At 46.3% G+C, this 21,263-nt stretch overlaps 2 protein-coding genes across 2 annotated transcripts in view; one reads left to right on the top strand and one right to left on the bottom strand.

Moving 5' to 3' along the window:
• Positions 1 to 970: 970 nt before the first annotated feature.
• LOC137095507 (membrane protein BRI3-like) lies at positions 971 to 14,028 on the bottom strand. The gene is made up of 3 exons (XM_067462260.1): positions 13,801 to 14,028; positions 4,344 to 4,464; positions 971 to 1,430 (listed from the first exon to the last, which is right to left on the bottom strand). Exons 1-3 carry the CDS (start codon positions 13,955 to 13,957, stop codon positions 1,298 to 1,300), a joined length of 411 nt encoding a protein of 136 aa, XP_067318361.1. The 5' UTR covers positions 13,958 to 14,028; the 3' UTR covers positions 971 to 1,297.
• Positions 14,029 to 14,429: 401 nt separating this feature from the next.
• LOC132780043 (tectonin beta-propeller repeat-containing protein 1) overlaps positions 14,430 to 21,263 on the top strand; it is a 43,539-nt gene continuing 36,705 nt past the window's right edge. The window contains exons 1-2 of the mRNA XM_067461491.1: positions 14,430 to 14,520; positions 19,886 to 20,466. Coding sequence (XP_067317592.1) covers positions 20,233 to 20,466 — 234 coding nt within the window. The 5' untranslated portion in view covers positions 14,430 to 14,520; positions 19,886 to 20,232. The remainder of the gene's footprint in view (positions 14,521 to 19,885; positions 20,467 to 21,263) is intronic.

Here is a 21,263-nt window from a genome sequence, read left to right as displayed (position 1 = left end):
GCTATCTGGCCAACGTGTCCCAGCAGCATTCTCTCCTGACGTTTCACTTGCATCTGTGGCCAATGGCCTCTTCAGAGGTTTTAAGCAAACAGAGGATGCCTCCAGACAACAGAGGCCAGGCCACCTTTATGCAGATACTCTCACTGATTGACTTTGCAGCTTCATGGCTTCTCAACGCTCATCAAACTTGCTAATTGCAACATTCACGTTTGCTTTAAACAGACAAGAATTCTTTCTCCCATCCTGGACATTATTCCACAGGTATGTATGTGTATATATTCATACGTACACATATACACACTCCACTTGCGTCATTGCCAACAGACCTCTGAAGATGCCATTAGTCATGGATGCAGGTGAAACATCAGGAGAGAATGCTACGGGAACATGGCCACACAGCCTAGAAAACTCACAGCAACTCATCTTCAGAAATATTCATAAAATATCTGCAGACATATTCGTAAAATATAAAATATTTTTAAAAGTAATCTAATTCATTAAAATATTTATTAAAACACCTGCGTAAATATTCAAGATATTTGCATAAACTTTCACAAAAGTAATGTTAGAAATATTCATGAAAAATCAGTGTGGAAATAGTCACAAAAATAATAGTATAATAAAAATAAAATATAATATAAATATAAATAAAATATTTAATATTAAACATAAAATATTTAATATTAAATATAAAATATTTAATAATAAAATATAAATATAATAAAAATAATAAAATACTATTAAAAAAGTACATGAACATGGCCACATAGCCTGAAAAAAACCCACAAGAAATTATTTAAAAAACCCCACCAAAAACGAATAATAAAATAATCACCAAAACGCTTACAAAAACCAACGCAACGCCGTGTGATTCTGGCCGCGAAGGCGGAGCGCGGCAGGAGGCAAGGTGTTGGCGTTCCCTGGAGAGCGAAAGAAAAAACAGAAGAGAGAGAGATTTCGGCCCGGCGTGTGAACTTGCAAAAAAGCACTTTTATTTAAATTTTCCCAAAAAGGTGAAGTGGAGACGCAATGCGAAGAGCGGTGCCGGTCTGGCACGAAAGATGCCGGGAGGTCGGATGTCCAGGTGCCGGGAAGCGAGTATGGGACGCGTACAAAATCGTCTCCGGAGCATAAACATGATTGGATTGTATGTGACACTGACATTAGAAAAAGGAACTACAAGAGTGGCCGCCGCCGCCGGCTCGGCTTCCGGCCGACTGACCGCCGGACTGCCGGCCAGCCTGCCTGCCTGCGGCTCTGGGCCATCAATCCCTTGAGCGAGTGTCCGTGGATCCCTTTAGCCAAACGTCGCGCCGCAGTTCGGACATCGCCGCTGCCTCAGCGCCAAGCAGAAGAGGATCCCGATGGGGAAGAACACGATGGCGCACAGCACGCCCAGGCAGGTGAAGGTGTCCTCCAGCACGCCCACCCTGCCAGGGAGGAGGAGAGAAGAAAAGAAAAGGCGGATTCAAAGCTGCAAAGTCAATCAGGGAGGGTACCTGCATAGGGGCGGCCTGGGTGTTGTGGCCTGGAGGCACCCTCTCTTAGTTGGCACTTGGTCGCTCGTTGCCTGGCGTTCCCCTGTTAAAGAGGCAAAGGCTCTTTCTCCCACCCTGGACATTTTTATGAATATTTATATGATTATTTTGCAAAAAAAATACTTTTATGATTATTTTTATGAATACTTCTGCAAATACTTCAATGATTGGGTTGTTGTAGGTTTTTTCAGGCTATATGTCCATGTCCTAGAGGCATTCTCTCCTGACGTTTCACCTGCATCTATGGCAAGCATCCTCAGAGGGAGTGATACCTCGTAGGATGCCTACCTCTGAGGATGCTTGCCACAGATGCAGGTGAAACGTCAGGAGAGAATGCCTCTAGGACATGGACATATAGCCCGAAAAAACCTACAACAACCCAAGGACATCTAATCACCTCTCAACAAAAGATTGCTCCAGGCACTTCCAGGCGATCAAATGCTCATCAAGGTGGTCACTTGAAACATTCCCACCTAGCTCCAGCAGACAAGAGTCCTTTGTCCCACCCTGGTCATTATTCTACAGATATATAAACCCCTTTTCCCTACTTCCAACAGACCTCAGTACCTCTGAGGATGCTTGCCAGAGATGCAGGCAAAATGTCAGGAGACAATGCCTCTAGAACATGGCCAGATAGCCCGGAAAAACCTACAACAACCCAGTGATTCCGGCCATGAAAGCCTTCAACAATACTTTAACGATTGTTTTTGGGGAACATTTGAATGATAATTTTTGTGACTATTTTATGGTTTTTGTGATTTTTATGATTACTTTTTGTGAATATTTCTGAAGATGGGCTGTGGTGACCTTCTTGGAAGTTATGGCCAATATGTGCTGGCAGCATCCTCTCCTGACGTTTCACCTGCTTCTATGGCTAATGGCATCTTCAGAGGTTTTAATGACCTTTTTGAGCATTATGTGCTGGCAGCATCCTCTCCTGATGTTTCGCCAGCATCTACGGCTAATGGTATCTTCAAAGGTTTTAAGCATTGACTTTTTTTCCTATTACGCAACTCGGCCGGCATTGTCTGTGTGCACGATGCGTTTGTGGCAACCACGATGCCAGGCTACACAGAGAAGCCATTGAAACCCACAAGATGTGCATGAACAATGTCATCACCAGAAAGGGGGGAAACCATGAAAGTGACCCAGACCTGGTCACCAGGATTGAGAAACAAGGCAGTCAATAAAGAAGCGGGACCCCCAGGTAACAAACGACCAAGTGCCAGTGAGCACTTGATTGTAAGTGAACTATAAATCCCAGCAACTCCAACTCCCAAATGACAAACCTGATTTTTTTGGCTGATGGTCACTCTTTCGGTTAGTAGGTGCCTTGTGGCCAAATTTGGTGGCAATCCATCCAGTGGTTTTTGAGTTATGCTAATCCCACAAACGAACATGACATTTTTATTTATATAGATTTCCTCTAGCAGAGGGTGCCTCCAGGCAACAACAGCCAGGCCCCCTCTATTGATTGACTTGGCAGCTTCAGGGCTGGCTCCTGGGTGCCATTCAAGCGAGTGAGCCAAGCGCATGCCTGATTAAGAGGAAGACCAAAATGCATTTGTGGAGAAGGGCCAACGAGGGGCTGAGCATCGAATGGCGAGGCCAACCTGCTTTGCAAAACCTGCATGCGCACCTTGCGCTGGGAGCTGCCCGTTGCCCCCCCCCCCGAGGCCCCCCTCCCTCCCCCCCTTGAGAGACGGGCTAATCTTAGCCGGGAAAGCCAGGCGTTGGCCTAAGCGGCTTTGCTTTGGGTCGAAGCCACGGCGCTCTAAAAATAGTGGCTGGCGGAGGCCGCCCTGGCCCGCCCGATTGGTCAGAGGGGTTCTTCTGTGTGGGAGGTTTGGCCCAATTCTCTCGTTGGTGGGGTTCAGAATGCTCTGTGATTGTAGTTGAACTATAAATCCCAGCAACTACAACTCCCAAATGTCAATGTCTATTTTCCCCAACCTCCACCAGGGTTCACATTTGGGCAAATTGAGTATTCATGCCAAATTTGGCCCAGATCCATCATTGCTTGAGTCCACAGTACTCTCTGGATGTAGGTGAACTACAACTCCCAAACTCAAGATCATTTCCCACCAAACCCTTGCAGTATTTTCTGTCGGTCATGGGAGTTCTGTGTGCCAGGAGCGATTCAATTCCATTGTTGGAGGAAATCAGGATGCTCTTTGATTGTTGTAGGTGAACTATAAATCCCAGCAACTACAACTCCCAAATGACAAAATCAATCACACACACACACACCAACTCCACCAGTATTCAAATGTGGGAGTATCAGGTATTTGTGCCAAATTTGGTCCAGGGAATGGAAATGCATCCTGCATATCGTATATTTACATTACAATTCGTAACAAAAGCAAAAATGACAGTTGTGTAGTAGCAATGAAAATAATGTGATGGCTGGGGGTCACCACAAGATGAGGAACTGTACTAAGGGGTTGCGGCATTAGGAAGGTGGAGAGACACAGCATTAACATTTCCTTAGCTCTCTCCAACCAGAGACCTAATCTCATATCACGGGACAACAGTCGCAAAATGACAGTTGTGTAGTAGCAACAAAATAATGGGATGGTTGGGGGTCACCACAAGATGAGGAAATGTATTAAGGGGTCGCGGCATGAGGAAGGTGGAGAACCACTGCTCTAGTATTTTCTATTGGTGGAAGGGGGGGGGGTGGTTCTGTGTGCTGATTGGGTTTACTGGAGCTCAGAGGAAGTCGGCCACAAATATTTACACGCATACATACATGTAGAGCTGTGTTCACCTTCTAGAGGGAGGGGTGGGGCGCTGCGTCCTTACCTGCAAGCGGGGCATCCGCCCACGACCACGACGGAGGTGGCGGGAAGGGGCTGCTGGATGATGGTGTACGTCGTGTTGGGGAAGCTGTGCGGCGGAGGGACCGGGGGGGGCACCACGTAGCCTAAGCAGAGGAGGGGGAGGAAGTGGTCAATACATATTTACACAGATACATGGGGGGAATTACACTTCTAAGATGTCCCTGTTCCGACTTACATACGGATTCAACTTCAGAACAAGCCTACAGAGCCAATCTTGTTTCCAATTTGGGGACTTACCGTTATGCATATTATATTACATTACATTACGTATATATCCCACAGATCCCCAAAATCTGGAGGAAAGCAAGAGTCATCGCCATCCTGAAGCCAGGCAAAGACCACAATGACCCAAAAAGCTACACACCAACCTCCCTGTTGTTGTGCCACCTCTACAAAGTCCTGGAGAGACTTATTTTGCACAGAATTACAGAAAACATAGACCCCTGTCTGATCCCACAGCAAGCTGGCTTCAGGAAAGTCAAAAGCTGACTCAGCACATAGAAGATGGCTTTGTGTGCCCAGGGGGGAGTCTCTCATTTGGTAACAGCCATGGGTTGAGGTTCTGGGTTTGAGCCTGCCACTTTTGGACTCTCGCTTGCTGGGGTGTTCCAGCAAGTGTCTCTGTAGATTTTAGAAAACTATGTCTTGATTTGAGTAGTTGACGTGCTGGCTGATACCCAACCAGGGGATGAGCTGGAGATGTCTCTGCCTTGGTCCTTTCACTATTGGCTGCCACTTCCCGGCGGATGTCAGGTGGTGCAATACCGGCTAAGCAGTGTCATTTCTCCAGTGGTGTAGGGCACAGACACCCCGTGATAATGCGGCATGTCTCATTCAGAGCCACATCCACTGTTTTAGCGTGGTGAGATGTGTTCCACTCTGGGCATGCAGACCCAGCAGCAGAGTAGCAGAGCGCAAGGGTGGATGTCTTCACTGTGTCTGGTTGTGATCCCCAGGTTGTGCCAGTCAGCTTTCGTATGATATTGTTTCTAGCGCCCACTTTTTGGTTGATGTTCAGGCAGTGCTTCTTGTAGGTAAGAGCACGGTCCAGAGTGACTCCTCCCAGGTATTTGGGTGCAATGCTGCAATGCTCCAGTGGGATCCCTTCCTTCCCAGGTAATCATCCTCAGAGCTCGGGATGCTTGTCTGTTCTTAAGGTGAAAGGCACATGTCTGTGTTTTAGATGTGTTGGGGATCAGCTGGTTTCCCCTGTCATAGGCAGTCAGAGCACCCAGAGCTTCGGAGAGCTGACCCACAAGGAAACCATGGCCGATGGGGTCAAAACCCGCCGAGATGTCCAGGAGAACCAACGAGGACACGCTCCCCTTCCTGCCTAGCTCTCTGCGGAGGGAGGTCATCCCCCAAGGCAGCCCAAGCCATCTCCGTTCCATGACCAGGCCGGAAACCTTCAGATATGTCCCTGTTCCACCTTACATACAGATTCAACTTAAAATCAATGTACACAGCCTCTCGTTTGTAACTTGGGGGCTTGCCTTTAGGCATAGAGATCATAGAATCATAGAATCCCAGAATCCTAGACTTGGAAGAGGCCTCCTGGGCCATCATCCAGTCCAACCCCGTTCTGCCAAGAAGCAGGAATATTGCATTCAAAGCACCCCTGACAGATGGCCATCCAGCCTCTGTTTAAAAGCCTCCAAAGAAGGAGCCTCCACCACACTCCCTCCGGGGCAGAGAGTTTCACTGCTGAACGGCTCTCACAGTCAGGAAGTTCTTCCTCGTGTTCAGATGGAATCTCCTCTCTTGTAGTTTGAAGCCATTGTTCCATTGCGTCCTAGTCTCTCTCCAGGGAAGCAGAAAACAAGCTTGCTCCCTCCTCCTCCTCCCTGTGGCTTCCTCTCACATATTTATACCTGGCCCTCATCATATCCCCTCTCAGCCTTCTCTTCTTCAGGCTAAACATGCCCAGCTCCTTAAGCCGCTCCTCATAGGGCTTGTTCTCCAGACCCTAGATCTGCTCCCTCCTCCCTGTGGCTTCCTCTCACATATTTATACATGGCTCTCATCATATCTCCTCTCAGCCTTCTCTTCTTCAGGCTAAACATGCCCAGCTCCTTAAGCCGCTCCTCATAGGGCTTGTTCTCCAGACCCTTGATCTGCTCCCTCCTCCCTGTGGCTTCCTCTCACATATTTATACAAGGCCCTCATCATATCTCCTCTCAGCCTTCTCTTCTTCAGGCTAAACATGCCCAGCACCTTAAGCCGCTCCTCATAGGGCTTGTTCTCCAGACCCTTGATCTGCTCCCTCCTCCCTGTGGCTTCCTCTCACATATTTATACCTGGCCCTCATCATGTCTCCTCTCAGCCTTCTCTTCTTCAGGCGAAACATGCCCAGCTCCTTAAGCCGCTCCTCATAGGGCTTGTTCTCCAGTCAATGGTGCTTCAGCAGTGTTTCTCAACCTGGGGGTCAGGACCTCTGAGGGGGTTGCGAGGGGGTGCCAGAGGGGTCACTGAAGACCATCAGAAAACACAGTATTTTCTCTTGGTCATGGATGTTCTGTGTGGGAAGTTTGGCCCAATTCAATCGTTGGTGAGGTTCAGAATGCTCTTCGCTGCCCTCGCCAAGGTTCAGGGACCCTCTTTGGTGCGGTCCTCGGGATCTCCTCGGCTGGGGAGACCCTCCCAAAAGCGGCTTCATATCAGTTGGACTGGATGGCCTTGAGTATTTTCTGCTGTTCATGGGGGGGGGGGGGTGTTCTGTGTGGGAAGTTCAGCCCAAGTCTATCGTTGGTGGGGTTCAGAATGCTCTTTGATTGCAGGTGAACTATAAATCCTACCAACTACAATTCCCAAATGTCAAGGTCTATTTTCCTCAAACTCCACCAGTGTTCACATTGAGACATACTGCGTATTCGTGCCAAGTTTGGTCCAGATCCATCATTGTTTGAGTCCACAGTGCTCTCTGGATGGAGGTGAACTACAACTCCCAAACTCAAGGTCAATGCCCATCAAAACGTTCCAATTACATTACATTACGTTATATATTTGGTAATGTTGGTCACTTGATGTGCAATATTTTCAATAACATTGTACAGGAAATGAAACCCGCGCTGGGGGAGGAAGAACCCAGAAAGAGCAATCGTGGTCAACTTCACGGAGAAGCCAATCCTCAAAAGCCAAACCTGCCAATGCACCAAGTGGACACCCCACGGCCCGGGAAACACGCCTGAGCTAACGATTAACCCGAAGGAATGCCTTGGAGGGACACTCGAACCAAGTAATCAGTAACCCAAGTGGACAAGGGTCACATTTTCCAACAGGGAGTAATAGTAATAATAATAATAATTATTATTATTAACTTTATTTATACCCCGCAAAATCTCCCGAAGGACTTGACGGCAACAACAACATAACAATACACAGTAAAACTCAAAAGCAAATAATAAAACATCAAGCAAAACAATAGAACATTTATTTATTTATTATAAATAATTATTTATTATAAATAATAAATAATAATAAATAAATAAATAAATAAATAATAAAACATCAAGCAAAACAATAGAACATTAAAGCAATGACACCATGACACAATTAAAAACATATATATATATATATATATATATATATATATATATATATATATATATAAAAATATTATAATAATACAGGCAGCCCCCAAACTACGAACAAGAGAGGGTTTGTGGGTGTCCACACTTGTATGTAAGTCAAAACAGAAACATTTTAAAAGTGGAACTCCAGCTATATATATAATAATATAATAATAATAATAATGACATATAAGATTTCTTTCACTTCCATCGGCCTCGGGCCCATTCTTAACTAGAAGTCGTTTGTATGTCAAATGTTTGTAACTAATATTATTGTAACTAGTATTATATTATTATTATTATATTAATTATTATTATTAATTATATTAATTATTATTATTAAGTATTATATTATTATTATATTATTATTATTATATTAAAAATACGTAATATTATGCTCACACAAGAGTTTAACCCATTGCGCCACTGGGGCTCCTAATAAAGTAATAATATATAATATGTTCGTCTCACTTTGTGTTGTCCAACCCCCGTCCTTAGGTATGAGTCGTCTGTAAGTCAAATGTTTGTAACTCAGGGGCAGCCTGTGTACATATGTGTATACGTGAAATATATAATATTAATAATATAATAATATAAAATATGATAAAGTAATACTATTAATATAATACTATTAATATATAATATAATAATATTTTATATAATAATTAATATATAATACAATATAATAAAGTAATAATCCTAATGATATGTAATATGAGATTCGTCTGCTCAGCCAAGGGAAACTACCTCTTGCGCAAACCCCGCAACCAAGTTGTGCCCTTGTGACTGGTTCCCCTCGGATGGCTGTACATAGCAGTGATGTGAAGGCGAGCCCCAGCCCTGCGCACAAGGAACTGAGTCCAGCCTGGGAAGCATTTCTTCGTTGAAGACAGACAGATGTGCAAAAACACACCAACTCTTTACGGTTCCGGCCCAGTTTACCCATCCGGACGTATTCTCCCCTACAAACCATCAAGGGCGTTGTTACCTTCCCGCTGGAGTGGTACCTATTGATCTACTCAGTTTTCAAACTGCTAGGTTGGCAGGAGCTAGGGCTAACAGCGGGAGCTCACGCTGCTCCCCAAATTTGAATCTGCAACCTTTTGGTCAACAATAGATTACCGCAATGCGCTCTAGGTGGAGTTGCCTTTGAAGACTTCTCGGAAACTCCAACTAGTCCAACAGGCAGCGGCCAGAATACTCACTGGAGCGTCATATCGGGAGCATACCCCCCCGGCAGGTTGTGTCAGCTCCACTGGCTGCTGGTCCAGTTCCGAGCACCATTCAAAGGGCTGGTCTTGAACTATAAAGCACTACACGGTTCTGGCCCAGCGTACTTGTCCGAACGTATCTCCCTCTACATCCCACCTCGGAGTTTAAGACCTTCCAGGGAGGCCTTGCTCTCGACCCTGCCTGTGTTGCAAACACGCTTAGTGGGGAGGCGGGACAGGGCCTTCTCAGGGGTGGCCCCCCACCTGTTGAACTCACTCCCCAGCGAAATCAGGTCATCTACACCCCTCTTTTCCTTCAGGAAGACGTTGAAAACGTGGTTGTGGGGCCAGGCTTTCGGGGAGCAGGCTGACAAGGATGACAACGCTAATATCCCTAATATTAGATTATATATGCTTAGTATTATTGTGTTATTTATTATTATTATTTATTTATTTATTTATTTATTTATTTACTTCATTTATATACCGCTTTTCTCAGCCCTCAGGCGACTCAAAGCGGTTAACAACAGCAAAATTAAATGCAAAACATCATAAAACGATTATGGGACAGTTAACAACTATAGCATCATCAACAATGAAACATCAATGTAACAATCATTAGCGTCTCATCAGTAAAATCAGAATCCAATCTCATCATCCGTTATTCTATATTCCTATGTTCAATTACACTGCTTAATCGAATGCTTGTTCAAACAGCCAGGTCTTCACTTTCCTCCGAAACGCCAGCAGGGAGGGAGGGGGCCGATCTGAGATCTGCAGGCAGGGCGTTCCAAAGCCGAGGGGCCACCACTGAGAAGGTCCTGTCTCTCGTCCCCGCCAAGCACGCCTGTGATGCAGGCGGAACTGAGAGCAGGGCCTCCCCAGACGATCTTAATGTCTTCTTATATTAGGTTCTTGTGGGTTTTTTCAGGCTATAGAGCCATGTTCTAGAGGCATTCTCTCCTGACGTTTCGCCTGCATCTATGGCAAGCATCCTCAGAGGTGTGAGGTCTGTTGGAAGTAGGAAAAATGGGTTTATATGTCTGTGGAATGGCTGGGGTGGGGCAAGGAGCTCTTCCCTGCTGCAGTTAGGTGTGAATGTTTAGCTGATCACCTTCATTAGCATTTGAAGGCCTGCCTGAGCTTGGGAAAATCTGTTGCTGGGAGGTGTTAATCTGTGCCTGGTTTTTTCCTCTCTGTTGTTTAGCTGTTATAATTTTAGAGTTTTTTAATACTGGTAGCCAGATTTTGTTCATTTTCATGGTCTCTTCCTTTCTTATTATATTGTTTTATTACTATACATATATTATTTTATTTATTTAAAAGTTTTGTATCCCGGCCTTCTGACCTCTCTTGAGGGACTCAGACCGGTTTCCAACCATAATATCACATACAATCAATAAAACATCATAATACATATGACAGTAAAACATTAAAACAGCCATTGCAATCAATAACTATAATGGTCAGTCGTCAGACTAAAATCATTGCTCATCCTCCTCCATCCATATCTCAGGGTGTTGGCTCACTCGTCGAATGCCTCTCCCCATAACCACGTCTTCATCTGTTTCCTGAATGTCAGGATAGACGGGGCGGTTCTAATCTCCGGTGGGAGAGAGTTCCAGAGTCGAGGGGCCACCACCGAAAAGGCCCTGTCCCTCGTCCCCACCAGACGCACTTGCGAGGCCGGTGGGACCGAGAGCAGGGCCCCTCCAGACGATCTTAGTCGTCTTGATGGTTCGTAGGGGAGAATATGTTCAGAGAGGTAAACAATATATATATATATATATATATATATATATATATACACATACATATATATATATGCCATTTGCAAGTTACAAGCATCCAACATACAAACGAATCCTAGTTAAGAACAATGGGGCTGAGACAACAGGAAGAGAGAGGAATCTTATATATTATTTGTATTATATTATTATTATTATTATTATTATCATATTAGTGTTACTATATGTTCTCTATAAGCAGACCACCCCCCAAGTTACAGGCCCCTGACTTACAAACAACTCATAGCTAAGTCAGGAAGGGAGAGGCATCCACTTGGGCACTTGCCTCTATGAGTGTGTGTGTGTTTCGTGAGTTTGTTAACTGTTGTTATCCTGAATCCATGGCCCGCCCATTGTCATCCTTACTGTGATTGTGTTTATTGGAATATTTTATGATTTTTTGTCTTCTCTTTTAATGTTATTTTGACAATGTTGTTGTTGCCTGTTGTATATGCTTTGATTTTATTGCTGTATTGTGTTGTCCGGGCTTGGCCTCATGTAAGCCGCCCCGAGTCCCCATCGGGGTGAAATAAAGTTTATTATTATTATTATTATTCTATTCTATTCCATATGTGGCTAGAGTTACTCTTTAAAAATGTCCCTGTTCCAACTTAAGAACAAACTTACAGAGCCAATCTTGGTTGTAATTTGGGGGTTGTCTGTATTATTATTATTATTATTATTATTATTATTATTTGAGACACCACAAGATGGGTCCACAGGAGACAAGGCCACTCTTCTGGCTGTGGAATTGGATCCCACGTCGGGCACTTCCCAAGTCTCTAGGACTCAGTGAGGTATCGGTGAATGATGCGTGCAGATCCCAGTCGGGTGGCAGGCGGGGATTTTGTCAGTGACAATTGTGTTTAAGTGCAGGCCAAGGTCTTGAGGCACTGCGCCCAGTGTGCCCATCACCACTGGGACCCCCTTGACTGGCTTGTGCCAGAGTCTTTGCAGTTCAATCTTTAAACCCTCGTATTATCGTGTCAGCTTTTCCTGTTCCTTCTCTTCAATCCTGGGATTGCGACATCGATGACCCATACTTTTTTCCCCTGATTGTGAGGTCAGGAGTCTCGTGCTCCAAAACTCTGTCGTCGTCTCCTTCTCCTGCTTCTTCTTCTTCTTCTGTCTCCAGACAGCATGCCGTGAAGGGCCAGTGAGCGCCACCCAGGCTAAGGATGTCTCCAAGGCAGCAAACAATGGAACGAGAGCCAAGGCCAGCCAACAACAACAGTAATAATACCCACAGCAGCAGCAGCAACAGCATTGTGGGCCATCTAGTCCAACCCCCTTCTGCCTTCACACACAATCAAAGCACCCCTGACAGATGGCCGTACAGCCTTTGTAGCAGCAGCAGCAATAATAATAATAATAATAACAATAACAATAATAATAATAGGAGCAGCTCTCAGGGCCCCTCAGCCTTTGCAATAATAATAACAACAACAACAACAACAACAACAACAACAACACTTTATTTGTACCCTGCTACCACCATCTCCCCAAAGGACTCAGTGCGGCTTACATGAGGCCGAGCCCAAACACAACAATACAAGCAATAACAATAAAAACATAGGCAATAAACATACAACATCATCATCAATAATAATAATAATAGTAATAATCTGTAAGGGCCCTCCAGAGGCACCCAGCCCAACCCCACCCCACCCCCTTCCTTCGGCCTTCAGGCAGGAAAAGCATCAGCGGAGCCCCCCAGATAGCAATCCTGCCTCAACACCAATAATGATTAGGTTCTTGTGGGTTTTTTCGGGCTGTATGGCCATGGTCTAGAGGCATTCTCTCCTGACGTTTCGCCTGCATCTATGGCAAGCATCCTCAGAGGGAGTGAGGTCTGTTGGAATTAGGAAAATGGGTTTATCTATCTGTGGAATGATGACCAGGGTGGGACAAAGGACTCTTGTCTGCTGGTGCTAGGTGGGAATGTTTCAACTGACCACCTTGATTAGCATTGGATGGCCTGGCAGTGCCTGGGGCAAACTTTTGTTGAGAGGTGATTAGATGTCCCTGATTGGGTTGTTGTAGGGTTTTTTTTCGGGCTGTATGGCCATGTTCTAGAGGCATTGTCTCCTGACGTTTCGCCTGCATCTATGGCAAGAATCCTCAGAGGGAGTGAGGTCTGTTGGAAATAGGACAATGGGTTTATATCTCTGTGGAATGATGACCAGGGTGGGACAAAGGACTCTTGTCTGCTGGAGCTGGGTGGGAATGTTTCAACTGACCACCTTCAATAATGATGATGATGATGACACGACCTATCAACCCCAAAAGGCCCCTGACTTGGATCTGTGCGCATCCTTTGGAAATCCATCACAGAGCCCTAGACTCTTGGGAAGGGTTCGACTTGTGATTTTGTGATATGAGATCCAGCATATCGCTCTTGTTGGCTGGGACAGTATAATAATAACAATAATAATAATAATAATAATAATAGGAGCAACTGCGGGGTCCCCCCAGCCTTTGCAACAACAACAACAATATTAGTAGTAATAGTAATAATAACGGGGGGGAGATCCCTCCAAGGCCTCCTTGTGTGTCCATGCTGCCCCCCCCCCTTGCAGGAAAGGCCCCACCCACCCGCGCCCCCTTCCTAACAGGTGCCCCCCCCCAAGAACAGAGGGGGGGGCCTCCAGAGGCCCCTTCCTTCTGCCTTCAGGCAGGACGAGCACCCCCCAAGCCCGGACCCCTCGCCCCAGTCACAAGGGGGAGGGGGAGGAGGGGTGGGAGAAAGACCCCCCCCCCCCCCGCCCTGCCTTGGCACTAACAACAACAGTAACAGAGTAGGGAGTGTCCCTCCCGGGCCCCAGAGGGCCACCCTCCCTCCCTGGGCTCACCTGCGGCCGGGGGGGGCGGGGGGGCCTGGAAGCCGCCGTAGGGGGGCGGCGGGGGCGGGGGTGGCCCCGGCGGGATGGCGCCGTAGTGGGCATGGGCGTGGGGGCTGTAGGCCGGGGGCCGCTCCTCCCCCTCCAGCAGGGGACGCTTGCTCTCCATCCTCTCCCGCCGCCGCCGCCGCCGGGCTCCTCAACGCCCCTCACTCGCTCGCTCGCTCTCTCCGGATGGTCACAAGGCTCGCCGTCACGTGACCCCCGCGGAGGGAGGGAGGGAGGGAGGGAGGAAGGCGGGGCTACTCCTCTCCCAGTCCCGCCCCCTCTCCCTCCCTCTCCTCCAATCGCCAGGCGGAGGGGGCGGGGCCAAGCGGGCCCTTAAAGGGGACGCGCCCCCATTCCCCTTCCAGCCTGTAGAGCCTCCCTCCCTCCCTTGGTTCTCGCAGTATAGACTCTGTGGAAGGCCTTATTATGGGGTTCCTCGGTGCGCATGCGCCACGCCTACTCCTCCTCCTCCTCCTCCTCCTCCTCCCGGGAGAGAGGGGGCGGAGCCTCCGGACAGAGCCCCGCCCCCTGCCTCGGGCCCCGCCCATAGCAGCCCAGCCCTCCCGCCTGCCGGCCAATCAGCGTGCGCTTCACGCTGAGCCGGATGTGCTCCTCCCGGGCGCCAGAGCGGCAGCGGCGGTGCTGGTTGCGCATGCGCAGAAGGAGGCGGCGGTGGAGACGCAGGTAGGCCCCCCTCGGATGGATGAATGGAGGCCGGGCCCCTTGTGAAGGGATTGCATATACAGGCACACCTGTCTGAGGGTTACTCTGGGCTGCATTCATTCCTATTTAAAGTATTCTATTATCATCTACATGGATTACAGTATTGCTCCACGTTATGCAAGGCGTCCCAGATACACACTCTGGCATTCCTCTCTCTAGAATAGATATAGATATATATATAGAGAGAGAGAGAGAGAGTATTTTATCAAGCATAAACTATCCATGTATATAATTTATTATCATTTCTAATATTTTTATTTACAATTTATTTTTACTATTATTTAATATTATTATATTATAATTTATGACTTATTTATTATTATTTAATTTATTATAATTTATTGTTAGTATTTATCATTTTTATCCTCATTATTTATTGGTAATAGGTTTTTTGGGTTGGTTTTACATTAACGGTTGTTGTTGTTGTTGTTGTTGTGAGATTTTGGAAGAGATTGGGGGGGGGGGGTTCCCTTGAATGAGAAAGAAAACGGGTGGTGGGTGAAGGGATTGGAGATAGAGACACACCTGTCTGTGGCTTACTATGGGCTCCATTCATTCCTATTTAAAGTATTCTAGTAGCCATAGTCTCATTCATATTATCATCTCCATGGATGACAGTATTGTTCCATGTTATGCAAGGTGTTCCATATACACTATGACATTCCTCTCTATAGGATAGATAGAGATATACATGTAGTATATTGTATTCAGGTTATTGATTTCATCAAGCACAATTGATAAATGTTTATAATTTGTTATCATTTCTAATTTAGTGTTTTTATTTACTATTTATTTTTAGTATTATTTCATATTATTATTGTTATAATGGCACAGTAATACAGCTTAATGGCGTAACATTAGAAAATGTGGACCATTTCCGCTACCTTGGCAGCCACCTCTCCACCAAAGTCAACATCGACGCCGAAATACAACACCGCCTGAGCTCTGCAAGTGCAGCATTTTCCAGAATGAAGCAGAGAGTGTTTGAGGACCGGGACATCCGTAGGGAAACCAAGGTGCTTGTCTATAAAGCCATTGTCCTCCCAACCCTGCTATATGCCTGTGAGACGTGGACAGTCTACAGACGTCATATGCAACTCCTGGAACGATTCCATCAGCGCTGCCTCCGGAAAATCCTGCAAATCTCCTGGGAAGACAAGCGGACAAACGTCAGTGTGCTGGAAGAAGCAAAGACCACCAGCATTGAAGCGAAGGTCCTCTGCCATCAACTCCGCTGGGCCGGCCACGTTGTCCGGATGCCTGACCACCGTCTCCCAAAGCAGTTGCTCTACTCCGAACTTAAGAACGGAAAACGGAACGTTGGTGGGCAGGAAAAGAGATTTAAAGATGGGCTGAAAGCCAACCTTAAAAACTCTGGCATAGACACTGAGAACTGGGAAGCCCTGGCCCTTGAGCGCTCCAGCTGGAGGACAGCTGTGACCAGCAGTGCTGCAGAATTCGAGGAGGCACGAGTGGAGGGTGAAAGAGAGAAACGTGCCAGGAGGAAGGCGCGTCAAGCCAACCCCGACCGGGAATGCCTTCCACCTGGAAACCAATGCCCTCACTGCGGAAGAAGATGCAGAGCAAGAATAGGGCTCCACAGCCACATACGGACCCACAGGGAAATCCATAATGGAAGACCATCTTACTCGTCCAACGAGGGATCGCCTAAGTAAAGTAAAGCAAGTACAGTGGGTTAACCCACTGGGGGCTCCGCCAGTATAATAATAATAATAATAATATGAAATAATATTAAAAATCAATTATGCTTGATGAAATCAATAACCTGAATACAATATACTACATGTATATCTCTATCCTATAGAGAGGAATGTCATCCTGTATATGGGACACCGTGCATAACATGGAGCAATACTGTCATCAATGTAGATGATAATATTAATTAGACTATGGCTACTAGAATACTTTAAATAGGAATGAATGGAGCCCATAGTAAGCCACAGGCCGCACATTCAAATCCGGGGAGAGGCGGGTGAGCTCCCTCTGTCAGCTCCAGCTCCTCATGCCAAGGGGACAGGAGAGAAGCCTCCCTCCCACAAGGAGGATACAAACATCACATCATCCACGCACTGTCCCCTGGGCAACGTCCTTGCAGACGGCCAATTCTCTCACACCAGGAACAACTCCTGACACGACAATTTTTTTTATTATACTATAATTTATGACTTATTTATTACTTAATTTATTATAATTTATTGTTTGTTGTTGTTGTTGTTGTTCATTCGTTCAGTCGTCTCCGACTCTTCGTGACCTCATGGACCAGCCCACGCCAGAGCTCCCTGTCGGCCGTCACCACCCCCAGATCCTTCAAGGTCAGTCCAGTCCTTTCAAGGATGCCATCTTCCAATGGCATACCGACATATCTCTGGTTGTACTGGTCCATTTAGTTTTCTTGGCAAGGATACTGGGGTGGTTTGCCATTGCCTTCCCCAGGGATCACGCTTGGTCTGACCTCTCTGCCACGACCGTCCCGTCTTGGGTGGCCCTTCACGGTTTCGCTCATGACATCATTGAGGTGCTCAAGCTCCAGCGCCACAACAAGGCGGTGATCCTTTGCTGGAGATAATTTATTGTTACTATTTATAATTTATAATTATTCTCATTATTTATTAGTAATAGTTGTTTTGGTTGTTTTTACATTAACATTGATTGTTGTTGTTGTGAGATTTTGGAAGAGATTGGGGGTTTCCCTGGAGTGAGAAGGGGAGCGGGCGGTGGGTGTGCAGCCTTATTAATATGAAGGACAACCCCCCCCCCCCCACACACACACACACCCCAACACAAACCATTCCCTGTTTTGCTCAGGTCTTGCAAAACCATCATTGCCCTTCAATCTATTGTGTATTTATAATAATTATCATTTATTATTATTTATTGTTACATATTATAATAACTGTAGTTGTTATTATATCTTTTTAATATTTGTTCTTGTTATTTAATATGTATTATATTAATATATTATAATTTATTTATTTTAATGTATTACTGTTACTTATTATATTATTATTATATTATAGTACTAGCTGTGCCCTGCCACGCGTTGCTGTGGTCTATAGTAAAACTTATCAAAGTTGAGGTAGATATCTGGATTATTATGAAAGAGAGGTCCCTACCTATTCCTTCCCCCTTTTCCTCCCCCTTTCTCTCCTTTCTTCCTTCTCTACTTCTTTCTTTCTTTCCTTCTTTCGCTCCTTGGTTTCATCCTTCTCTCTTTCCTTCATTCCCTCCCCCTTTCTTCCCTCCCTGTTTGCTTCCTTCTTTCTCTTTTTATTTCCTTTTATTTCACCACCATCAGAACAATAACAATAATGCAATGCATTGCCTCTGGGACCTGACACCTCTCCCATTCCCCCTCAAAGGGTCTCAGAGGAAGAAGAAGAGCATCATCATCATCATAGAAATAACAACCTTTACCCGCCACGTGTTGCTCTGGCCAATCTTCCCTCTTTCTCTCCTTCTTTCCCTCCTTCCTTCCTTCCCTCCCATCTTTCCTTCTCCTTTTCCTTCTCTATCTCTTTCCTTCCTTCCCCCTTTTTCTTTCTCTTCTGGTCTCTTTTCTTCCTTCTCTCTTTCCTTCTTTCCTTCCCTCCCTCTTTCTTTACATCTTCCCCCTTCCTTCACTCCCTCTTTCCTTCCTTCATTCCCTTTTTCCTTCTCTCCTTCCTTCCTTCCCCCTTTTTCTTTCTCTTCTGGTCTCTTTTCTTCCTTCTCTCTTTCCTTCTTTCCTTCCCTCCCTCTTTCTCTACATCTTCCCCCTTCCTTCACTCCTTCTTTCATTCCCTTTTTTCTTTCCTTTTCTCCTTCTTTCCTTCCCACTTTTTCTTTCTCTTCTGGTCTCTTTTCTTCCTTCTCTCTTTCCTTCTTTCATTCCCTCCCTCTTTCTCTACATCTTCGCCTTTCCTTCACTCCCTCTTTCCTTCCTTTATTCCCTTTTTCCTTTCCTTCTCTCCTTCCTTCCTTCCCCCTTTTTCTTTCCCTCCCTCTGTCTCTCATTTCCTTCCTTCTCTACCTCTTTCCTATATTCCCCCTTTTTCTTTCTCTTCTGCTGTCTCTCTTTCCTTTCCTTCCATCTTTCCTTTTTTTTCCTTTTCTTCTTCCTTCTTTCTCTAACTTTCCTTCCTCCCCCCTTTTCTTTATCTCCCTTTCTCTTTCTTCCTTCTTTCCTTCCTTCCTGTCTTTCCTGGATTTTGACAGGGCGGGAAGGGGCGGGGTGGGGTTTGGAGGTGGCGTGAAGTAAAAGGAGGTAAGATTGGGGCAGGGGAGTGATGGAGCGTGGGATTGTGTGTGTGTGTGTGTGTGCGGCAGCGGGGGGAGTGATGGAGCGTGGGGTTGCGTGTGTGTGTGCGGCAGCGGGGGGGAGTGGGGTTGCGCATGTGTGTGTGGCGGTGGGGGGAGTGATGGAGCGTGGGGTTGCGTGTGTGTGCGGCAGCGGGGGGAGTGATGGAGCGTGGGGTTGCGTGTGTGTGTGCGGCAGCGGGGGGGAGTGGGGTTGCGCATGTGTGTGTGGCGGTGGGGGGAGTGATGGAGCGTGGGGTTGCGTGTGTGTGTGCAGCGGGGGGAGTGATGGAGCGTGGGGTTGTTGTGTGCATGCGGCAGGGGGTGTGTGTGCGGGAAGCGGCGCGGCGGGGCTTGGAGTGGGCATGGCTTCCGCAGAGGGAACGTTGGCCTGAAGACTGTGTGCGCGCGCCAGGGAACTTGCGGCTGGGCAACAATGCGCATGCTCAGTTGTTTTGTCGTTTTGTGAGTGTGTTGTTGTGTTGTTTTTCATTTTGAGTAGATATGTTTGTACCTTATGGGTTGTGTTATGGGCATGGCAATTTTGGTTAATTTTCGTTGGGGGGTTTGTGAGTTTTGTTGTTTTGCCGTTTTGTGAGTGTGTTGTTGTGTTGTTTTTCATTTTGATTAGATATGTTTGTACCTTGTGGGTTGTGTTATGGGCATGGGAATTTTGGTTAAGTTTCGTTGGTTTTTTTGAGTTTTGTTGTTTTGCCGTTTTGTGAGTGTGTTGTTGTGTTGTTTTTCATTTTGAGTAGATATGTTTGTACCTTGTGGGTTGTGTTATGGGCATGGCAATTTTGGTACAGTTTCGTTGGGGTGTTGTGGAGTTTTGCTGTCCGGTTGAACCAACCTAACAGATTTATATATATAGATTATTTATATTATATTATAGTTTATTATTTATTTTAATGTATTACTGTTAATTATTATGATTTTATAGTACTATAATTCATTATTTTTTCATTATTATTTGTATTATAATGTCTCCTAATGGAGGATTTTTCCCCCCATTGTCTTGGCCAATCAGGGCTCATCGGAGGTGTCGTCCAACCACACCAAGCGTGCCAGTTAATTGCCCTACACAGTCTACACTGAACGTTTTGTGGAGCTCAAACAGCAACAACTCGCTACCAAAGAACTCCGAAGCAGGCCTGTTGGTGCCTCTCGACACTCCGTGGTTTGTTTCCAATGTCATCATCTCCACGCCTTGAAACCGCTTTCTTCAACTCCGCTTTGGAACCGCATCGAGCGGTCAGTGCAGATGGCCCCGTTGACAACAGGCTCCAGGCGACGGCCGTGGGCGTTGTGGGTGCGCCGTGACTCCCGCTGAGCGGCCTCTCCGCGCTGGCTGGCCTCCCTCCCTCCCTCCCCGCCATGTCTGGGCCGGGCTCCCTGCTCTGGGCCGTGGACGTCTTTGGCCGCGTCTACACCCTCTCGGCCGCCGGGCACACCTGGGAGCGGCTCTGCCGGGACGGGCAGCGCGAGTTCAAGCGGGTCTCGGCCACCAAGCAGTGCTGCTGGGGCATCGCCTGCGACCACCAGGTCTACGTCTACGTCCACGCCGGGGACCTGCCCATCCGCTGCCAGGAGGAAGCCTACGAGAATCAGGTGCGGCCGGGCCCTGCTTCCGGGCGTCTTGAGTTGGGAGCCGTGGCTCGGACTGGGTTAGCGGCAGAGGGCAGGAGGGCTTCCGGGCTTCCGGGCCTCGTGCCCTTGTCCGCTTTGAGAGAGAGATTACTGTCTGTCCGCTTTGGGTTATCTGATGTTGTGCAGGTTTTCCTCCTTCCTGGTATGTTTAGCTTCTTGAAGGGAAAGAGAGGGAGAGAGAGAACAAGAGAGGAGGGAAGGCGGTGGGAAGGAGGACAGGAGGAAGAATCAGCGTCAGGTACACGATGTGCCAAAGATTTCAGGTTACGTTTGCAGTGGAGGCCAGATAGGTTCAAGCATGCATATATATGTATGATATATATATACACACATTAGTATATATATAATATATACTGGTATGCAAATATATATATGGGGCTGTAAGGCAAGATTCACATATTCCGAATGATAAACGTGTGAGTTCCTTTCACAATAAGTGTATCTCTCTTAATGAAATGGGTATTATTATTATCATTATTATCATTATTATCATATTTATTTATACCCCACTTTATCCCTCCTTTGAGGGAGACTCAAAGTGATTTAACATAAAAGCATTAGCATATGGTTTAAATTATGTTATATATTATTATAATTATTATATTATATTTATAATTATTGTTATATTTATTTATACCCCGCTTTATCCCTCCCGCAGGAGACTCAAAGTGGCTTAAACATAAACATTAGCATACAACTTTATTTATTATTATGTTCTGTATTATTATAATTATTATTATATTATATTTACTATTGAT

Source organism: Anolis sagrei, chromosome Y (genome assembly GCF_037176765.1).
Source record: "Anolis sagrei isolate rAnoSag1 chromosome Y, rAnoSag1.mat, whole genome shotgun sequence".
NCBI lineage: Eukaryota > Metazoa > Chordata > Lepidosauria > Squamata > Dactyloidae > Anolis > Anolis sagrei.
The sequence above is the reverse complement of the archived record's forward strand: the minus strand, read 5'-3'. Positions and strand labels throughout refer to the sequence as shown.